The sequence below is a fragment of the Meriones unguiculatus genome, chromosome 1, assembly GCF_030254825.1.
Source record: "Meriones unguiculatus strain TT.TT164.6M chromosome 1, Bangor_MerUng_6.1, whole genome shotgun sequence".
Lineage (NCBI taxonomy): Eukaryota > Metazoa > Chordata > Mammalia > Rodentia > Muridae > Meriones > Meriones unguiculatus.
Genome location: NC_083349.1, coordinates 5142162 through 5162163, shown reverse-complemented (window position 1 = coordinate 5162163; position 20002 = coordinate 5142162). Strand labels below are relative to the sequence as shown.

The following is a 20002-nucleotide window of genomic DNA, read 5'->3' as shown; positions in this document are numbered from 1 at the left end:
GGGTCCAGGGCAGGTGAGGCACAGGCGTACTTGCCCACCTCTGGCCTGTTTCCAGAGGATACTCCAGCGGCCTGGTGAGGAAAGGTGGGCTGGTGGGAGCCAGTCATAGCCACCAGCTGGCCTTAGCCCCTACCCCTGTAGCCTGGTTTTCGTTTGGGATTGTTTTGGTTCTTATAAACCAGACCTTCTAGTTCAGGCTGTCCTAGGATTCCAAGGTATGTTCCTTACCTCCCTCGGGAACTTAGATCTTGATGTGCCTCCCCCAGATGGTAAACTAGCCACCTCTCAAGACAGGGAACACCCACTGGCTTTCCCCGTGTCAACTGAGGCCTCCAGGGAGTGATGTATGCACAAGGCAATGGGTGTGGGGCTCCAGGTGATGCCAGTGACATACATGGTGGTTGCTGGTCTGTAGGAGGGTGGGTTCTTGGAGTGCCCTGCGTATAGACTCATCACCAGGTCCTTTAAGAACTTCCCACTTCAGGGAAGGCTTAGGATGGTGGTGAGTATGGAGCTTCCAGAAGATACTGGTTACTTAACCAGTACTCTGGGAGAGCCCCTAACCCTGTTTGGCTCAACTGTACGGGGTGACCCAAGGAGCTAGCCCCATCTGTTCAGCCATCAGTAGGAGGTAAACCAGTCCTGAGTGTTCTCCAGCTACAGGTTCCCACCTGCACACATGCTAATTGTGGGCCCTGTCACCTGTATGTATAGCACCTGAGTGTAGATGAGTGTCCAAGCAAGCACAATGCCTGGGACCCTCCCAGCCTTCATCCCCACACGCGCGAGCACAGTAAGTGACAAGCCAGAGCAGCAGGTGAGCACACGTGTTGGGATCCAGTGTCAGCTCGGGGTGCTTTTGTGTCTTATCTGTTCCCCCTCCCTCACACGGCCCCTCCCAGGGCTCGCAGGCAGCTGGGCCTCCAGGCCAATAGGCCAAGCCCCAGGCTCAGCACAGCCAGCACAGCCACAGCTCCGGCCAGCAGGGGCACCGTGGCTGCAGGAAGAATATGGGGGTTGTGAATCCCAGGTCTTGGAAATGCCCCACTCCCACCCCTGCGCAGAGGGCTGTCACCTGGGGGGCTGGCAGGCTCATAGGAACCATGGCAGGGGGCCCCATGAGCTGGAGGCCGGGCTGGAGCAGTCAGCTTCTGGAAGCGCCCAAGTGGACAGGGAGCTGGGCACCCAGGGACCCTGAGCGGCAGAGGTGGGCGGGAGGTGTCATTTCGGTAGATGAGAGAGATGGTGACATTCCTGGAGGTGGAGAGGACAACAGCATCGCTCATTGCCCCCTCTTAAGAGCCCATCCCACCCAATGCCAAGCCATCACCCATCCTCACTCTCCATCTTCCTCCTCAGGGTCCCTGGAGCTCCCCCGGAATTCAAAGGCCATGCAGGCAGCATAAGGTGGGGTGTTCCCATCGTAGAGGCCCAGGGCCCCCTGGAGGGCCAGCAGGGTGCTGTCATGCTGCAGAGAATTCCAGCGGTGGGTAGGGGCTGAATCAGGACCCCAGATTGACCCCCTCCTTAGAAATAACCCTAAGCCATTCCCATCCACACCATAGGCATTCTATGATTTGCAGACGTGCAAATTGTGGCCAGCCAGTTTCATTCAACAGTACTTGGAGGGGTACTAAAGCATTCTTCCTCTGACCCCCTTCCCTGTCTTTACTGTGTTTCTAGTGATGCAGTCTCAAATATTGTAGGAGATAAGGGTGACAGAGGCATTGGACAGAGCACGTGGGGACTATGGTCTTCCCACCACCTGTCACCATGTAGCAATGCCTGCCCTTCCCAAGGACTCACAGCTGAGTACATGACCATTTTGAGGGGCAGTCCCAGGCGCTGGGCCCGTGAGAAATTGCTGAGGATGGCGTCTAGCAGAATCCCTGAAGGACAGGAACAGTGTTTAGAAGCTCCTTCCCCACCTGAAGAACAGTTTCCTCTCCCCATGGACTCCACACCTTACCCCCAGTCAGCTGGGCCTTTTCTGCTGCTCGGGGTGGGCCCACATGTGCCCTGATATCCAGAGCTGAAATCTGTGACAGAGTCCTCAGCACATCTGGGGAGGCCCAGGATGGAAGGGTAAGACCATGGGCACGCTGGAGAGAGGAGGAGAAAGGTCCTGGAGAGGGAATCTCCAGCCACCACCCCACCCATTTGACTTGTGTGTGCGTACCATGTATGTACATAGGTTAGGTTACCTACAGATGTTCCTCAAGCCTGGCCCACCCAGTTTGAGAGTCTAATGGCCTGGAACTTACCATGTAGGCCCGCCTGGCTGGCCACTAGACCCCAGGGACCCTCCTGTCAAGGTCTCCTCAGCACCAGGATTTAGGTGTAAGCTGCTGCATCTAGCTTTTTCATGTAAGTGCTGTCCCCAAATTCATGTTTGTATGCAGCACTTTACTGACAGCCAACCCTGGCCCTCAATCAGACCCCTTAAAGATCAGCTTACCGCTGTATGGGCCAGAGCTAGTACCAGACCAGGGTCCTTACCAAGCCCTTTGGGGCCAGAGATGCCTTGGAATCTGACATTTGGGATTCTAGAAAGATCCAGTAAGATGGTGCCAGGAAGATCCAGTAAGATGGTGCCAGGAGAGGGGTATCTATTCTACGCCACCATCCTACCAGCCTGTCACTGCTCTCACCACGCAGATGGGAGACCAGGTATGCAGGATTAAATCGCCTGCCCTGATACACAGGCCAAGTGCAAATTTGAAATCCCCAGCTGGGAGAGAGGAGGAGAAGAGGTCTCACCTGGCAGATCAGGGTATCCAGAACTTTCCATGCTCTGCGGAGTGGCTCTCCAACCAGGGACAGTCCAGTGAAGTTGCCCAGGCGGGTCAGGAAGTCCTGGATGGAGATGCAGGACTGGGTGAATCCTGACTAATCCCAATCATCGCTTGGCACTCAGCCCCACCAACCCACCCCAGCACTCACCGTCCAGCCTTCCAGGGCCTCTTGGTAGTCAGCTGCCTCTGTGGACTCCCGCAGTAACTCATGGTACCGAGGACAGCTGCGCATGGGAAACCTCAGCAACTGGGAGAAAGCGAGGCTCAGGGAAGACAGCAGCAAGTCTGGGGGCTCACAGTTGCCCATGGGGCCAGAATCTCTGGCCCTTGCCTCTCCCCCAGTTTCCCCTGTATGCAGTTGTGCTGGACAGGTGGCAGCTTGCCCTCTCTGGACAGCTCCTCGGGACAGGACAATCCGCTGTTCTGGGCTCCCAGAAATGGATCCACCTGTCTGGGAACTGCTTCTACCCCTCTCCAGCTCAGTATTAGGCTTTGTTTCCATCCTTTTTTGTATAGGTGTCGTGCTGGTTATGGAACCCAGGACTTTGGATAATCTATGCAACATACTCTAGCTCCTCATTGGGTCATTCTAGGCAGGTGTTTTATCACTGAGCCACACTCCCAGCCCTTCCCTGCTGGGGGCTCTACCCTCAGTCCCCTTGTTTTCATTTTGAGAAAGGTCACTATGAACTCAGAATAAACTTGAACTCAGTATTCTCTGTCCCCCACAGATCCGCCCCTGACCTTGTCCTCTGACACAGGCACTGTGTGTACTGGAATGGGCTTCCAGTCGGCCTCAGGACTCCCAGGGGCAGCCTCCGGGAACAGCCCAGCCAGGTTGGCCTGCGCACTCTCCAGTGTCCGGTCAAAGTCTGTGCTGCGGATATACACCTGCGGTAGATGAGGGCAGCACAGGGGTGGGCAGGCCAAGGGTCAGCAGTGTCCCAAGTCAAAAGCTTCAGATTTAGTTTGGGGTAGGTTAGGTTAAAGATAAGAAAAAGGAATTAAAGGTCAGGCACTGAGGGTCAGAACTCAAATGCAAGTGTCTGGTTTTCAACTTTGGAAGTTGGGATTGAGGGTCAGAGGTCAGAGTTGGGTGATGTGTTGGGCTGTAAATGTCTGCTGAGATTTTGAGAGTTAAAGGAAGGTTAGATCAAGGGGATTGAAGGTAAGAGGTCAAGATGTGGAAGGCGGGAACTTGGTGAATTACATGGAGCTAAAATTCAGTACACAGTCCTCAGAGGAGTTGGATCAGAAGCCAGGAGGACTTGGACAAAGGATGTCAGGAAACAGAAAAGGAAGGTCAAAATTGAAGATAGAGATGGAGGTTGTAACTGGCGGGTGTTGCTCAGTGAAGGAGGGCTTGCCAAGCATGTGTAGTCCTTCCCAAGAAACATCAGGAGGCTAAAGCAAGAATCAAAGATGGAATCAGGTTCAAAGGTCAGAAGGTCAGGATGGCGTGATTGAAAAGCAAGACAAAGGTTGAGGTCAGGTCAAACTGTCATATTTGAGAGACGGTCATGGGTCAGTGTGGATTCCTTACTGACTCAGAAGCCCATGGGATGCAGGTCAAGTAGATGAAGATCAAAGACCAAAGGGGCCTCTGGGGTCAAAGGTCAGCAAAGTACCTCTTCACGCCGGTACTCTGGGCTCAGAAAGGCCTTATAACGCCTTCTCAGAAATCTGCCTAGCTCCAGCTGCTGACGGATCCCCTCCTAGGAAAAAAGGCAGTGTCAGCCGATCCTCATTGCCTGTCCCCTAGCCCTCTTCCTTAACCCCTTTCCCTCCTCACCTTGGTCAGCTGGCCCAGGCCTCGAGGCCACAAGGTGGAGGCAGCTTCCTTATGTGGATCTGTGGGGTAAGAGGCCAGTGGGGCCCGGTCGCCATGTCGGAACACCTGGGGATGTTGGAGAACCAGGTCAGGGCTGGTCTGGAAGGTAGAGCCCAGGTCAGGGGGTTGGAGGGCTTCGCACCAGAGCCACAAATAGCAGGGGCCCCTCTGGCAGGGCCTGGGGTGGCAGCAGCAACAGCAGCAGCAGCAGCAGCAAGGGTCCAGCGGTGTGGCCCTGAGACCTGGGCTCAGCCATTTCCACAGAGAACAGACGCTGAGCTCAGCCTCCGTCTGTGCTGTGGCCTTACCTGCTCATTAGCCTCCGACTCAGCCCCCTGCAAGCAGCGCAGGCCCCAGCATGCTCCCCAGCACTGGGAAGGCCTGGGATTACAGACCCCCCAGGAGGTGTGCATTTGGCAACTGGCATCCCTGCTCTGCTGCGGTTTCACACTCTTCTCCATCCCTCAGGGTGTCCGGTGGCAGGGCACACCGAGCCTGGAAGAATGAAGCAGAGTCCAGAATGGGTGGGGTCTGCAGGCTCCTGGTCCACTGGTCCAGTTGGTGGGGAGGGGAGCTCCTCTGGGGATTTTAGCATTACGGCTCTCCTAGCTCAGAACTATCCCAGTGAAACAGCAGCTCTTAGACAATACTCTGTTGAACAGCTTATGCTTGTTGATTTGAGGTGGACTAGGACTGTATAAACCTTGGGGAGTGGGAAGGGATTCCAGGATGGCTGCCTATCATTGGTTGGGGCTGGGATGCTAGTGATAATCTGATTGCATGTAGGTAGGTGCCAGGCTACTGTGCCTGGGGTTGGGATTCACCAGGCTATATGCGCCAGAGCATGCACGGAAGCAGGGAGGGAGCGGTCCTACTCCTGCTGGTCTCGGGATGAGATTTTCATCTCAAGTTTGAGATTTTTCAGGGTTTGGACATATCTCTGATCTCACTCTAGCTCCATGCCTGTTTTCCCCAATCACCCAGTCTATGTGTCCCACACTGTGCTGACAGAGAAACTGAGGCACGTCAGGCCCACTGATGTGCCTGAGGAAACATCTAGGAAGTGGCTAGCACAACGCGCTCCCCCCACTCCAAACTTCCCATATTTCCTGTTCTTCCTAAAATGGCAGGATTCTCTGAGGTCCTCTTGGACTAACATGAAGAGCTCACTTTCTTCCTAAACCACATACACTTGATTAAAACCAGCAGTACTCTGTAAGCAAAATACCCAGGCCAGACGTCGGACAGACTAGGCTCAAGGCTCTCACCATTACATGCTGTGTGATGTTAGGCAATTTACTGTACTTCTGTATGCCTTCATCTCACAGAACAGATGAGTTCAAAGTGCATTAAGCACTTGAGGAACTGGTAAGCTGTATAGATGACCACATAACAAATGACCCTAAAATTTAGCAATTTATGTATGTGTGGTTCATGTATGTGCAGGAGTGCATACAGGTGTGTTGATGGTCATGTGTGGAGGCCAGATGTCAGGTGTTTTGTTGTCATTGTTTGGTTATTTTTGTTGTTTTGAGACAGGATTTCTCTGTGTAGCCTTGGCTGTCCTGGACTCACTTTGTAGACCAGGCTGGCCTCACGCTAACAGAACTCCACTTGCCTCTGCCTCCCAGAATGCTGGGATTACAGGAGTGTCACTGTGCCCTGCTCTCTCCCACAAATGGTCTGTCGCTTAACCTGGGGCTTGGTGATTCGGGCTAGACCAAACTCCAGGAAACTCCAAGAAGCCCCCTGTCTCAACCTCACAAGCTTTGGGATTACAGTTAAAAGCTACCATGCCAAGATTTTTCACATGGGTGTTGAGGAGCTGAACTCAGTCTGTCATGCTTGTGGGACAAGCATGCCAATGAGCCAGCTCCCACCCCCAAGCTGAACATCTTAAGGCAGTTGTTACTGCTCCTGGACTTTACAGGTCAAATTGGGATGGCTTACTTTAGACCGAGTCTAGCTGCTTAATTTTTGAGAATTTGTTTGTTTCTTTATTTGTTTGTTAAGGTGGTGGTTTGAGATAAGGTCTCACAATGTAGCTCTGGCTGTCCTAGAACTCACTACGTAGACCAGGCTGGCCTCAAACTCACATAGATCTACCTGCCCCTGCATCTCAGGTGCTGGGATATTTTATGTGTTTGTATGTATGTGTATGAAGTATCCATGGAGGCCAGAAGAGGGTGCTGAATCCATTGGAACCTGAACCTGGGGTCCTCAGGAAAAGCAGCCAAAAGGCTGGATCTTGTTCAGTACTGCTAGTATTTGAACACATGCTGGGAAAGTACCGTACACTACATCTTTAGCAACACCCCACACACACACACACTTCTTAACTGTTGTAGAAAGAATTGCACTGCATTGCCCAGGCTAGCCTTGAGCTTACTCTGTAACCCGGGGTGGCTAGAACTCCCAACACCCCAACTTCAGCTTCCCAAGTGCCCAGATAACAGGCATGTACTACCTACCATGGCTCCAAAAATTCTGTTAATCCCAGCCAGGCACACCTTTAATCCCAGCACTCAGGAGGCAGAGAATAGGTACATCTCTGGGAGTTCAAGACCAGCCTGGTCTATGTAGTGAGTTCCAGGACAGCCAGAGCTACATAGTGTGAGACCCTGTCTCAGGGGAAAAAAATTGTTAATCCCAAAGCAATACATGAGGCAGCTATAAGTGACACAAAACCACAGAACAACATGGAATGGTGACCAAATTCTATCCACAGAGAGAGCGGCATCTGCCTCCCGGGTGCTCATTCCCTGTGCTGACCACCGACCAAGCAACAGCAGAGGACCTGGGACCCCCAAGCTTTCCTGAAGGTCCCAGGGCCACAGTTTGTGTGACTGGCAGGAAATCAAGGTGTCCTCAGGCCACGCTTTCACTACCAGCTATGAAGGAGAACACTCCCCCCTGCCTTTCCCAGCTCTGGGATCTATATTCCACAATTCCATTTTTAAAGCCAGCCATGTGCCACCTTCCTTCCATGTCACATCACCACTGGGTTCTATAATCTGGTGTCCTCTGCCTCTCTCTTTGTGTATACATGTGTTTATTCTTTCTCTTCATTAAAATGTATAACACTTGTCCTGTCGCACGTGGAGGTCAGAGGACAACTTGTCAGTTCTGTTCTACTATGTGGGTTCTCGGAAATGAGCTCATTCAACTAGGCTTGTCAACAGGATACTCACTGAATCATTTTGACAGCCCTTAATTTTTATTTTATTTATTGGCTTATTCACTTTTTAACAGGGTCTTGTGTGTCTCGGGCTGCACTTGAACTCTCTATGCACTATGTAGCTCAAGGTGACTTTGAACTCCAGTCCCAACAGAAAGCAGCAGTGGACCCAAGAAATTACTCCTTCGGAGTCCAGCCTGGTGAACCCGTTAGTTTACTAGGATCACTCACAGGATTGTGGCTCAAAGGCAGCTGTGGCAACAGGGGCCCCACAGATGGATGGTGCAAGAAAGACAGATGTGTCGCTGAAGCCTTCTGTGCACCTCCAAGGCAGCGACCACCTGCTGCTCACATAACTTGTGAGTCCGGAGAAATGCTCAGGAGTTCTGTGAGCCTCTTCAGCCAAATTCCCACCCTGGCCTGGAGGAACATCTGCACCACAAACATAAGTTCTCTTCCCTTTGTGGAGGTCAGGGCCCAGTGTCAAATGACTTTCTTGATTGTTTTCCACCTCTTCTCATCGCTCTCACTGAACCCGGAGTTTACTGATTCGCCAGCAAGCCCTAGGTATCCTCCTATCTCCATCTCCAAGAGCCTAGGTGGCAGGGACATGTGCCATGCCTGCCTGGCCTTTTATAGGGGTGCTAGGGAATCAAACTCAGGACCTTGAACTTAAGTGGTGAGCACTTTACCTTCTGGGCTATCTCCAGCCCTTTTCCTAGGGGACATGTTTTCTTTATATTACAAGCCAAAAAATGGCTCAGACATCTTCAAGTGACTCACCTGAGGTCACCCCACCTGCAGGTGTCAGAACTGGAATTCAAGCCCCACAGACATTCCTTATGGAGGCTTCCCATCCTGTCTGCCCCCCTCAGTGTCCAGCCTGGGGCATCACTGCAAAGGGCTGGGCTTCTCCCATGAATAGCCCTCTGTGTACAGCTGGCAGCAATCTGTGGGGTGGAGGCAGTTCCACGCACACGTGTTTAGCTGCCCTCTCCTCTCTAGCTCCCACTCTAAAGTATAGAGGACAGAGTTAGGAACCTGGGTGCTCAGAGTCAAAGTGACTTGCTGTCCTTGTGGTCCAGAAGTCAGATGCTGTCTGCCACCATGCTTCACACCATCATGAACATCCTGCCATCTTCACAAACCGGGAACCAAATTCTAGTCTAACTGCTGACTGTCATTCCCACCTTGCATCTGGCAGACACAAGGATGACCTTTTGCCTGCGCCGTTGGACCCATTCTCCACACCTCAGGCCTTCTCCTGCCTCAAAATACCAGAGCCAATCTGCTCCCTCCCTGCTCTCAACTCCCCCATGGCTCCCCAGCACCACCAGGGGAGAAAACAGAGCTCAGTGTGGAGATCCAGGTCCGGACTGTGTACTCTCATAAGGTCTTGATGCTGGGTTTAGGTGCCACATGTGACATTCCATACCCACATACCCCTCTCTCTGATCCCCAGTATGAATGTCTCTTCTACCCAAAATGCCCTTCCCTGGTCACCATGGTCACCATTCTGGTCTCCCCGACAACCCCCTCCCATTCTTGAGACCTTTCCTGTCCAACTTAGAAGCCTGGAGGAGGGAAGTCGAGCACCCGAGTGGCTAGGAGCCATGGCCATGAACTTGCAGGAAGTGAGGACAGGTGAAGGGGCTGGGGCAGGGGCGGAGGCAAGGGAGGGGACAGAGCTGACTCATGACCTCCTCCCTCAGAATGTGACCTTGGCCATGGCGGTGTTCACCATCCTGGCCTCCATCTACTTCTTCAACAAGGTGAGGGGAGGACAGTACAGGAGGGGCCTGTCTCATGTTTCTCTTCGTTTGGCTTTGTAGCTTTTTCTGTACTGAGTTGTCATGTGTCTCCATCATACTTCTATCTCTGCTCTAGGCTCAGCAGTGAAAAGGCATGATTTCCCAGTCCACCAGCCTGGCCTCCGCCTGCTCTACCATTGCTCTGGCCTCTGAGATCTAATAAATGTGACAGCATCAGACCAAGGCTCCCTGATCCCTAAGCACCCCTCCACACACACAATAGCCCTTCTCCTCATAGGTCCATGGACTGCACACAGCCATGGATCTCAGTGGGAAGGAGAAAAGTGGAAACATGGTACCTAGATCTGAGGGAGGAGGCTGGGCCCTGGGCCTAGAGTCTGAGGGAGGAGGATTGGGCTGAACCTCCTAGGTCTGAGAGAGTAGGCTGGGCCCTGGACCTCAGAGTCTGAGTGAGGAGGGTTGGGCTGAACCTCCTAGGTCTGAGGGAGGAGGCTGGGCCCTGGACCTCAGAGTCTGAGTGAGGAGGATTGGGCTGAACCTCCTAGGTCTGAGGGAGGAGGCTGGGCCCTGGACCTCAGAGTCTGAGTGAGGAGGGTTAGGCTGAACCTCCTAGGTCTGAGGGAGGAGTGTCGAGCTTGGATTCATGTGTCTGAGGGAGGAATGCTGGAGTCTGAACCTCTGGGTCTGAGGGAGGAGTGCTGGGAACTGAGGTAGGAATGATGACCTGTGCTTTATAGTTGGAGGATGGAGCACCTGATCTGGGCTTTAAAGAATGAGTAGGAGTCTCTAGGGGCACATGGGATCTGAAGGACATTTCAGCTGTGAGTGCCAGAGCACAGAGGAAGACTTCTGGGGTCCGATTCCCCACCTGACACCAGATAGCTTGTCACTTATCTGTGAGCATCCCTGCTAGGCAAAGGAGGAAATCTGTTTAACAGAAGGCCACACTAAGGATTGCTGGAGATCAAAGGTATGAGCAGATGTTGCCACTGTGTGAAGGGACCGGGTGGATGTAATTCCTTTCTAGGTTATTTTAAGGGATGCTAACACATCTTCCCCCCTCCCCCACCTTTTTTCTTGTCTTAGCAAACGCCTATTCAACCGGTATTACCTGCTATCAAATCCCTTTCTTACAGAAGTATCTAGAACACCGAATAGAGGGGATCTGTTAGCAGCATGCTCAGTCACAATCACCTTCTCCAACCTCTCCAAGTGAATGCCCTGAGGGACAACAGCTGCCCATGCAAATTCATTTCGGCCCAGTATCCAAGGCAGTGGCTTCTGAACACGGTATGCACTGGGTCTGCAGGGCACGGACTAAAATTTCCAGTCACGAACATATCTGTGAGTCTGTTTAGCTCAGACCGGTGCAGTTTTAGTGGGTTACAAACACTTTGAGACCGAGCTGAACTGGCGACCGCACGGCCATTGACCAGAGCCGGTACCAGCACCCTTTGTCCTCAAATGCAGACTCCTTGGCTACAAAATCAGAGAGAGCCGCATGGTGGCGATGTCGGACCATCTTCCCAGATTCTAATTGGCCATAGGGTTTGAATTTGCAAAGGACACCGAGCCTCCTGCCTAGGCTCTGTCCTCGGCACTTCCCAACAAGCCTCCTCCTCCCCGTCTCCCCGCCCCCCACCCCGCCCCTCCGGTTAGTAGAGTGGCCTCTCTCCAACCCGGGACTACCCTGCACCAATCCCCCCCCCCCCGCACCCCGCCTGGCCCCTCTGCTATATCCTTAGCCTTGTAACTCAAAAATGGTTGAGCAGCCACACCCGTGGCTTTCCACCTGTTGTGGCCCAGACACACTCCAGAGCGCTGAGGTGCCCTTTGCAGCCTCTATTTCGCAAGTCCTCCCCAAAGGCTTCCGGAAAGCATCCCTTCCTACCTCACCCCCTTCTCTCCCCAGGTGGGCTTGGCTGCCAGCGGTTTTCAACCGCATAACCAAGTCAACATTTTGCGTCCTCCACAATCCCTGCTTCCCCCAAGGCCTTGACCATTTATGAGGTTTCTGGGTCCTTGGGGAGCTATCAGCTTGGCATTTTCTCAACCGCAGTCCAGTGGAGATGGATGAGCTTTGTCAGTTCCCAGCCCTGGGCTTGGGGTGGGGTGGAGCATCGATTCTGCTCTGACCGCTCCCCAGAGCGTTTATGAATGGGCAGTTGGGGTTCTGAGGCTGCTCATTACAGGGAGGAAGCTGAGCGCTGCTTCTCAGAGGTAGCTCTGCTGCCTGGGAAATTCTTTCAGAGACCTCTACTCAGACAAAGATGAGAGTCTTTTTTGTTTTTTTCGCCACTATGCTTGTTTTAAAAAATAAATGCTTGCTATATACCAGAATTACTCTATGCGCTTTAAAGATTATATTAATCAGTTTATGTGTTTCTGAGTCAAGTTAGCTGGAACTCACTATGTAAGACTAAACTGGCCTTAGAGTCACAGAGATCTGCCTGTCTTTCCCTACTGGGATAAAGGAGTAAGCTATCACCCCTTGATTATATTTTATTTTTAAATTACATGTATTTGGGGGTTGTGTGTGTGTGTGTATGTGTGTAAATGTGCATGTATGTAAGGAGGTGTCCATGTAGATCCCCTGAGGTTGGAGTAATATGCAGCTACTAACTGCCAGACATGGATGCTGGAAAACAAACGCAAAACTCAGGTCCTCTGCAAAAGCAGTAAGGGCTCTTAACCACCGAGCCATCTCTCCAGCTTCAGGAGTCAGTGTGAAGTGGAGCTGGAATCAAGTTACAATCTTAGGGCTGGAGAGATGGCCCAGTGGTTAAGAACACTGGCTGTCCTTCCAAAGGACCTGTGTGGATTCCCAGCACAGGGCAGCTCACAGCCTTCTGTGACTCCATTGCAAGGGAGCTGATGCCTCTGGGGCACTGTATACCTGTGGTGCAGACGGACATACATGTAGGCAAAACACTCACATATAAATACTTAAAAGTAAATCTCAAAAAGAAAATGATTTTGGGGTTAAGGCTGTGGCTCAGGGGTTAAAAGTACTTGCTGAGTAAAATGAGGACCTGAGTCTGACATTCTAAAACTCACATGATGCCAGGTATGGAAGCATGAGGCTGTAACCCTAGCACTTCTGTGCCAGAATGGAGGGCACACAGAACCACTGGAAACTCAAGGGGCAGCTACTCTAGTCTATACGGGGGCAGACACCACACAGACACCTGTCTAAGTGTCTACTCCACTGCTGCGATAGACACCATGACCAAGGCAGCTCATAAAACTAAGCTTTAACTGGAGACTGCTTACAGTTTCACAGGGCTAGTCCGTGTTCATCACTGTGGTGAGTGTCTGACAAAGTCGGCATGGTGCTGAAAAACAGCTGAGAGCTTACACCCTGATCCACAGGCACAGAGCCACCCGGGGCCTGGTCCTCAAAGCCCACCCCCAGTGATGTGCTTCCTCCAAGGCCAGGCTCCCTACTTCTAATTCTTCTCAAACAGTGCCACTCCTGGCCACTAAGCATTTAAATATACGAGCCTATGGGGGCCATTCTTATTCAAACCACAGGACTCTGACTCAAGGTGGAAGGTGCAACCAACATCTTCAGGTTGCCCTCTGACCTCACACAGGTCACATGCAGACCTGCAGTCTCACAAGAATGCAGACCCATCATAAACACATAAAATATCTTTTTGTGTTTGTTTTGCTTTTTTTAAAAGATTTATTTATTATGTATACAGTGTTCGGCCTACATGACAGAAGAGGGAACCAGATCTCATTATAGAAGGTTGTGAGCTACTGTGTGGGCACTGGGAATTGAACTCAGGACCTCTGGACAAGCAGCCAGTGCTCTTAGCCTCTGAACTATTTCTCCAGCCCTTGCTTTTTGTTTTTTAAGACAGGGTTTCACTTTGTAACAGAGCCCTGTCTGTCCTGGACTCCCTCTGTAGACCAGGCTGGCCTCAAACTTAAAGCAGTCTACCTGCCTCTGCCTCCCCAAGTGCTGAGATTACAGGCATGCACCACCGTACCCGGCTTAAATAGATTATTTTAAAGTATATGTATCTGTGCACATAAGCTCAGTGCCCATGGAGAGAGAAGAGGGCATCTGGCCTCCCTGGAGCTAAGCTGCAGATGGGTGCGTGTTGCAGATGGGTGCATGGTGCACATTGATCCTTTGGAAGAGCGGCTGAAGCTCTTAACTTCTGAGCCATCCCTCTGGCCCCAAGAGTTCTGATCTAGAGAATGCTCAGAAGAGTCTGCACACACCTGGTGAGAGCTTCTCAGGACAGCACCACCCTCAAGTGAGGGGCCCAAGAGATCCCTGCCCACATGTTCCGGTTTGCTTGTTGGTTGGTTGGTTGGTTGGTTGGTTTTGTTTTTTAAAGTTTCAGAGGAACATATTTTTTCCTTTTTCTTGGTAAGAAAAAAGGGTTCACCTGAAAAGACTACGGTTCTCAAGACGAAACCAGTGGTCCACAGGGTTGCTAGGGGATACTCTGACTTGCACACAGTTTGCAGTCTTGTTTGTGAGATCCCCAGAAAGTTGTTTTTTAAATTCTTTAGAGCTCGCAGGCTACAGCTATAAAAGGAGCATGGCCACGGACACTTCAGACTTCTGCAAGGTCCGTTTCTATTTTAACCTTCATATTGAAAATAGCTCCATGTAAAGGAGTGTTATTTTTACATAGGCAGCCATCAGAACAAAAGGTTTTTTGTTTTGGTTTTGATGAAAGGTGGCATGGGTGCCACAGCACTCACGTGGAGGTCAAAGTACCCGCAGAAATCAGTTTTCTCCTCCTGCTATTTGGTTGTCAGGCTCGACAGCGAGGGTTTTACCACCAGCTACCACGCTGGCCCGCGTGTGTTGGCTGTGCTGGGATTCTTGACTCTCAATTGGTGTGACTCAGCCACACTCTGTGGTGAGGAGTCTTTTCCCTTTCCATGCGCATCCCTTAAACTTCCCCCTTTATCCTGCCTCAAGGATTCAGGACAGCAGATGTGATGGTGGTGGTGCGGGCTGGTCATCCCAGTACTGGAAGAAGGCCCTGTGGCAGAAGGATCACCGTGTGTGAGGCCAACCTGAGCTACAGAATAAGCACCTGTCTTAAAAAAAAAAAAAAAAAGACCACCCTCTAGGAACGACCCAGAAACATGTGGACTTCACATTGAGATTGAGAGGTGGCATGGGAGAAGAGCACTTTTTAGAATGCCCCAGTAAGGACTTGGAGTGTGGCTCATTGGTAGAGGCCCTGCCTGGGTCCCCCAGTGAAGGGGCTAGGATGAGGCTCAGTGGTAGGGCTCTTCCCTAGCATGTGCAAAGCCTTGGGTTCCATCCCTAGAGGGGAGGTCTAGTTAGAAGGGACTTGGGATTTTCAACATCCCAGAAGCAGACACCTGCAGAAAGCAGCTCCTCCAGAGGTCCAGTCCTGCGGGTCTCTCTGTGAACCACCTATGGGGTAAGCATCCAGGTTTATGGATAATGGATGGGACTGTCCCAGCACCAGTACTGGGCTTTGGGCTGCTCAGTTCTGGGCCAGCAGGGGTGGCTGGTGACCAGGCCAGAACGGCTAGCTACCTCACCTGTTCTGTCAGATCTCCCAGTCTGCCTGCCTTCTCTCTTTCCCTATTCTTCCCTCACACCAGTTCTATTTACATACCTTATTGGAGCCTCCTGGTTTCATCTCTGCCCTGTCTGTCACCCCTGCTCCCTGTCAGGATCTCTGTCTGCCACATTCTGTGTGACTACAAACTCCCCTCTATACACCACCTCCTCTCTTTCCTCTCCTCTCACTCACCCCTCCAACTCAATCTCTGTCTTTTTATCTTTGGGTCTCTGTCCCGCTTTTCTAAGTCTCTCTCTCCTCCTCCTCCTCCTCTCTTCCTATCACCTGTGCCTTCATTTCAGCCCACCCCACATTTTCAGAAGACAGGAGCTCCGCAGCCCAGACTGTGCCCTTCTCCCTCAGGCTGTCACAGAGCTTCTTGGCCTCCATCCCCAGTGCCCAGGGTTCCTCTGCCTCCTTGTCTCCTTCCCTTCCAGGGAACCACAAAGGCCTGGCCCAGCCGGCCACGGATGTCCTTGTTCATACACACATACAGCAGTGGGTTGAAAAAGCTAGTTGATCCCAGCAGAGTGAGCCCAAGTGGTCTCAGCAATACCCACACATCCCCCAGCTGCAGTCTGGACCCCCACATGTCCAGGAACCTCAGCAGCAGCAGCAGGTGGAAGGGAAACCAACAGATGAACAACATGGCTGCAGTGGCTCCTGGCAGGCCCAGCAGCGGAGGCCTTCCTGAGACCCTGGCCAGGCGCAGCTGCTCCTGCACCATTCGATGGAAAGCACTCAGTATCCCCAGAGGCACCCCGAAGCCAAATACCAGCTGGTCCACCATGGGGTTCCAGGCCCAAAGGTCCTGGTCATGCCTGAGGGATTCCAGGATCAGTGTCCTATTGAAAGGCCCACCCTGGCCAGTTCGATTCCTCAGCGTTCCGAGGGCTCTCCCAGCCAGGCCCAGCAGAAGGATCCAGAATCCACCAGCCCAGATAACTATTTGGCGAACTATATGATGACTCAGTGCCCAGGATGGTTGGAGCAAGGAGGTACAGTGGTCAGCGGCCACATGAGCCAGCAGCCGGCCACTGGCACAGAAGGTCAAGAAGGCCAGATGTAGGTCCAGGTGGCAGAAGACGAGACCCAGAAGCCAGCAGGTGTGGGTCCAGATGAGGCTGAGTGGCAGGAGCCCCAGGAAGATGATGTCAGCTATGAGCTGGTGGCCAAACCAGGCTGCAGATAGAGGGGCAGGAAGGAGGGATCCTCCAGTCTGGGCCAGCAGGCTGTGGCTGACCATGTCCAGGAGGTAAGAGACAACTGCCACCAGAGAGTAGAGGAGAGAAAGAATCGCCCAGGGCAGGTACAGCGTTCCCAGGGGTGCTGGCTGCTGCATCTCCACAGGGTCCTCCATGGGCTATATGGAGCTGGAGGGGCCAACAAAGCCTCCACGTTAGAACACACACACACACACATACACACTCATTCACTCACTCACTCTGCTGGCCACCCTCCGTACTCTCCCTTGTTCTATACCTTCTCTGGTTCCCCAGGACATGAGTCTAGAAAGAGGAAATCCTACCTGGCTCTCCCCTTCCTGGGTACCCCTCCCCGGCTTCTTTTGTCAGATGCTTGCTCCCCATGCCCTCCTCTTCATCCCTACCACCTCCCTCCATTCTAAAGAACACAGACTCTTCAGGTTCAAGGCCTATGTCCCAGCTAGTTTGGATGAAAAGCCCCTCCAAGGCCAAAAGTGGGGATTCAGGAGCTGGGCCTGTCCCATGCCCCAGTCCTCTGACTCTTGAGGGTCAGCTCAGGATTTAGACTCAGGTCCTACCCACTTACCTCTTATCCCCTTGGGCCCTGAGCTCACTGGTAAGTGGGTGATGCGTGTATCTGGCGTACCCAAGCAGCAGCTGGTGGCCTGGTCTTCTTTTGAGGACCCAAAGTTTAAATGTGTGTCAAGCTCACAAATAGAAGAGGGAGTCAGATCTGGCTGGAAACGAGACGCCAGCAGCAAGCCTCAGTCCCCTCTGAGAATGGAAGGGACGGCTTGTTTGTCTGGGTACCCAGACAAGGCCAAAGCCCTTCACAAACTGCTATGGCTCTACCCATCTCACCAGCCTCCTGGCCACCACTTCCTTTCCTCCTGCACTGTAGTTCCTAGAATAAACCACACACACACACACACACACACACACACACACACACACTGTCCCTGATATTTTGTCATTCTGGTATACCCGGCTTCATCTTGTTATTGCAGACAGCATACTACTATTCACCCTTCAAAACCCCATTGACTGCCGCCTTCTTGACAAGACTTTTAATGGCTATTACGTATCTCATCATGGAAGGAGAGTATCACTGTCTCAAGGGTTCCAGCCACACCTGAGTAAGGGGCTAGGTATCTGTTCTATGCAGGGCCACATTTTTAAAGAGAAGTTGTTGGTTTTTGTTTTTTTTTTGTTTTGTTTTGTTTTGTTTTTTTATTTTATTCATAAGCCTGTGTGTATGTCTATGCACTATGTGTGTTCAATGCCTTTGGAGGCCAGAAAAATGTGGCCTATCCCCTGGAACGGGCCTAACAGATGGTCGTAAGCTACCATGTGGGAGCTTAGAACTGAACCTGGGTCTCTGGAAGAGAAGCCCATGGTCTTAACTTCTGAGTCATCCCTTCAGCCTCACATGCTACAATCTTAAAAACACCTGACGCACAAGAGACCTTGTCTCAAAAAACTAAAGTTGAAATAAAATAATGTAGATGAATCACTGAATAGATGAATTTCTATCTCCAACCTGAGAACTCCAACGCATACAGTTTCCAATTCCGTCTCTTCCTGAAGAGCCCTCTCTGACTTTTCCAGACAGAATATTACAATCTTCCTCTCCGTTTAACCCTCTTAATCTCTGCGCGAGAGTGTGCATGCGTGCTCACCCACGGAGGGCAGAAGAGGGCATTGAATCCCTTAGAGCTGGAGGTCAAGGTGGTGGTGAGCTTCCTTACCTGGATTCTGCAATGACTGATTCCTATCTGGTGCCCCAGTCTCAGCCCAGGACTGCAGCAGGAGGCTTCAGCACAGGTTGGCCTGGTGGAGTTCACACTCTGGACTCTAAAGAATCTGCTGCTCAGAGATGAGGAAGATTCAAACTGGGGTTCTCCACCCAAAACAGTCAGGACCTCAGGTTGGAGGGGCCACTGGATAGGAAGTCCCTGCGCACATGGACTCACTGTCGCCTCCCCTCCCCTGGCTGCTGTGTTCTGGCCCAGTGTGCATCTTTCTGGTCAACTCGAACTCTCCTGGTCTTTCATTACCCCTCTGCCCTTCGTTTATTCCTCTTCTGGCATTTAAAAACTTACCTGCTCGTGCATGAGTGTGCGTGGGTGCAGAGATTAGACAGGTTTCAGGGGTCAAGTCTCTCCTTCTGCTGTGTTTGTCCATGGGTTCAAACTTGGGTGTCAGAGTTGGCTGCAAGTGCCTTTGCCCACCAAGCCATCTCCTGGCTTCCTGTGTTCATGATCACAGTCTGCATCACTCATAGCCTTGAAGTGCTTTTGCCCACCAAGCCATCTCCTGGCTTCCTGGTGTTCATGATCACAGCATCACTCATACCCTTGAAGCACTTTAACACACACACACACACACACACACACACACACACACACACACTCTAAGAGGAGGGATATGGTGGTTGGTTTAACTGTCAACAGGATCTAGAATCGCCTGGCAAAGAGGCTCATACATACCTGTGGGGAATTAGCTTGATTCTATTGAGGTGGGAAGAGCCATCTTAACTGTGGGCAGGAATAAAAGAATAAAAGGAGAGAATAAAATAATATTTATTTTATTGAATAAAAAGGAGAGAGTGAGCTCAACAGCAGTACCTTGTTTGTTTCTTAGTGCTTCTTGGCTGGCTATGATGCCACCAGCTGCCTCCATCTCCTGCGGCACTTTACCCACCACAGTCAACTGCACCTTGAACTGGGAATCAAACCCTTTCTACTTTCAATATTTTATTACAGAAACAAAAACAAGGTTTTTAACTGTGGGGTATCTAAGACATCTCTCCGGCACATAGTTGGTGTTTGTTGAAGTCTGTGTGACCCATGGGTAGATGATTTGGCTGAGGACCCATATGATTACTGAGCAGGGCTGCTGTTGGGGGCAGGGGTGAGCCTTGGTTTCTGGGGCTGGATTTCCTGCAGTGCAGAGGGACGGACACTCGGGCATCAGGTGGGAACAGGGGTACTGACAGGTCCTCACGTGGCAGGAGGGAACTTCAGGTTGTTAGAGCAGATCTACCATGGCCCCTGGGGTCCACAGGAGAAAGTGGGAGGCAGAGCATGAGCCCTGAGGTGCAGGGAAGGGACTGTCCTCCAGAAGCCAGAAAGAGCCCCTTACACCACAGACTCAGCAGGGGAGTTTGCTGGTGCTGAGGTCAGCCTGAGCTACAAAGAAAAAGCTGTGTTTAAGTTGGTGAGAGGGCTGGGAGAGTACAGCTGCTGGAGCTAGGAAGCCCTGAGTCCCAGGGCACAGTGGCACAGGCCTGCAATCCCAGAATTCGGGAGGTGTAGACAGGAAGATCAGAAGTTCCAGGTCATCCTCACTTATAAAAAAAAGAAAAAAAAAAAAAAAAGGACCAGCAACATGGCTTAGCAGGTAAAGATAATTGTCCCAAAACCTAACAGTCTGAGTGAGATCCTGGGAAACCACAATTTGTCTTCTGAGCTTCACACAAACACCACATGCTTTTATACCCCCAAGTAAATGAATAAATGTTTATGAGTATTTTGCCTGCCTGCATATCTGTGGACCATGTAGAGGGCGTGGCCAGGCTCTGGTGGGAGGAGCCAGTGGTGTTGGGAAAGAGGAAGTGGGTAGAAGGTTTAGCCATGCTTTGTCTTG

General features: G+C 51.7%; 2 protein-coding genes across 2 annotated transcripts; both read right to left on the bottom strand.

Moving 5' to 3' along the window:
• Positions 1–246: 246 nt before the first annotated feature.
• On the bottom strand, positions 247–5122 carry Acp4 (acid phosphatase 4). Its single transcript, XM_060380147.1, has 10 exons — positions 4769–5122; positions 4588–4692; positions 4424–4510; positions 3540–3686; positions 2944–3042; positions 2761–2856; positions 1970–2102; positions 1807–1889; positions 1341–1468; positions 247–1254 (listed from the first exon to the last, which is right to left on the bottom strand). Exons 1-10 carry the CDS (start codon positions 4880–4882, stop codon positions 885–887), a joined length of 1362 nt encoding a protein of 453 aa, XP_060236130.1. The 5' UTR covers positions 4883–5122; the 3' UTR covers positions 247–884.
• A 10270-nt stretch (positions 5123–15392) lies between these two features.
• LOC110541103 (formyl peptide receptor-related sequence 4-like) lies at positions 15393–16509 on the bottom strand. The gene is given in 2 exon segments (XM_021627911.2): positions 15393–15599; positions 15601–16509. Coding segments are annotated over 2 exon segments (1116 nt in total).
• Positions 16510–20002: the final 3493 nt, after the last annotated feature.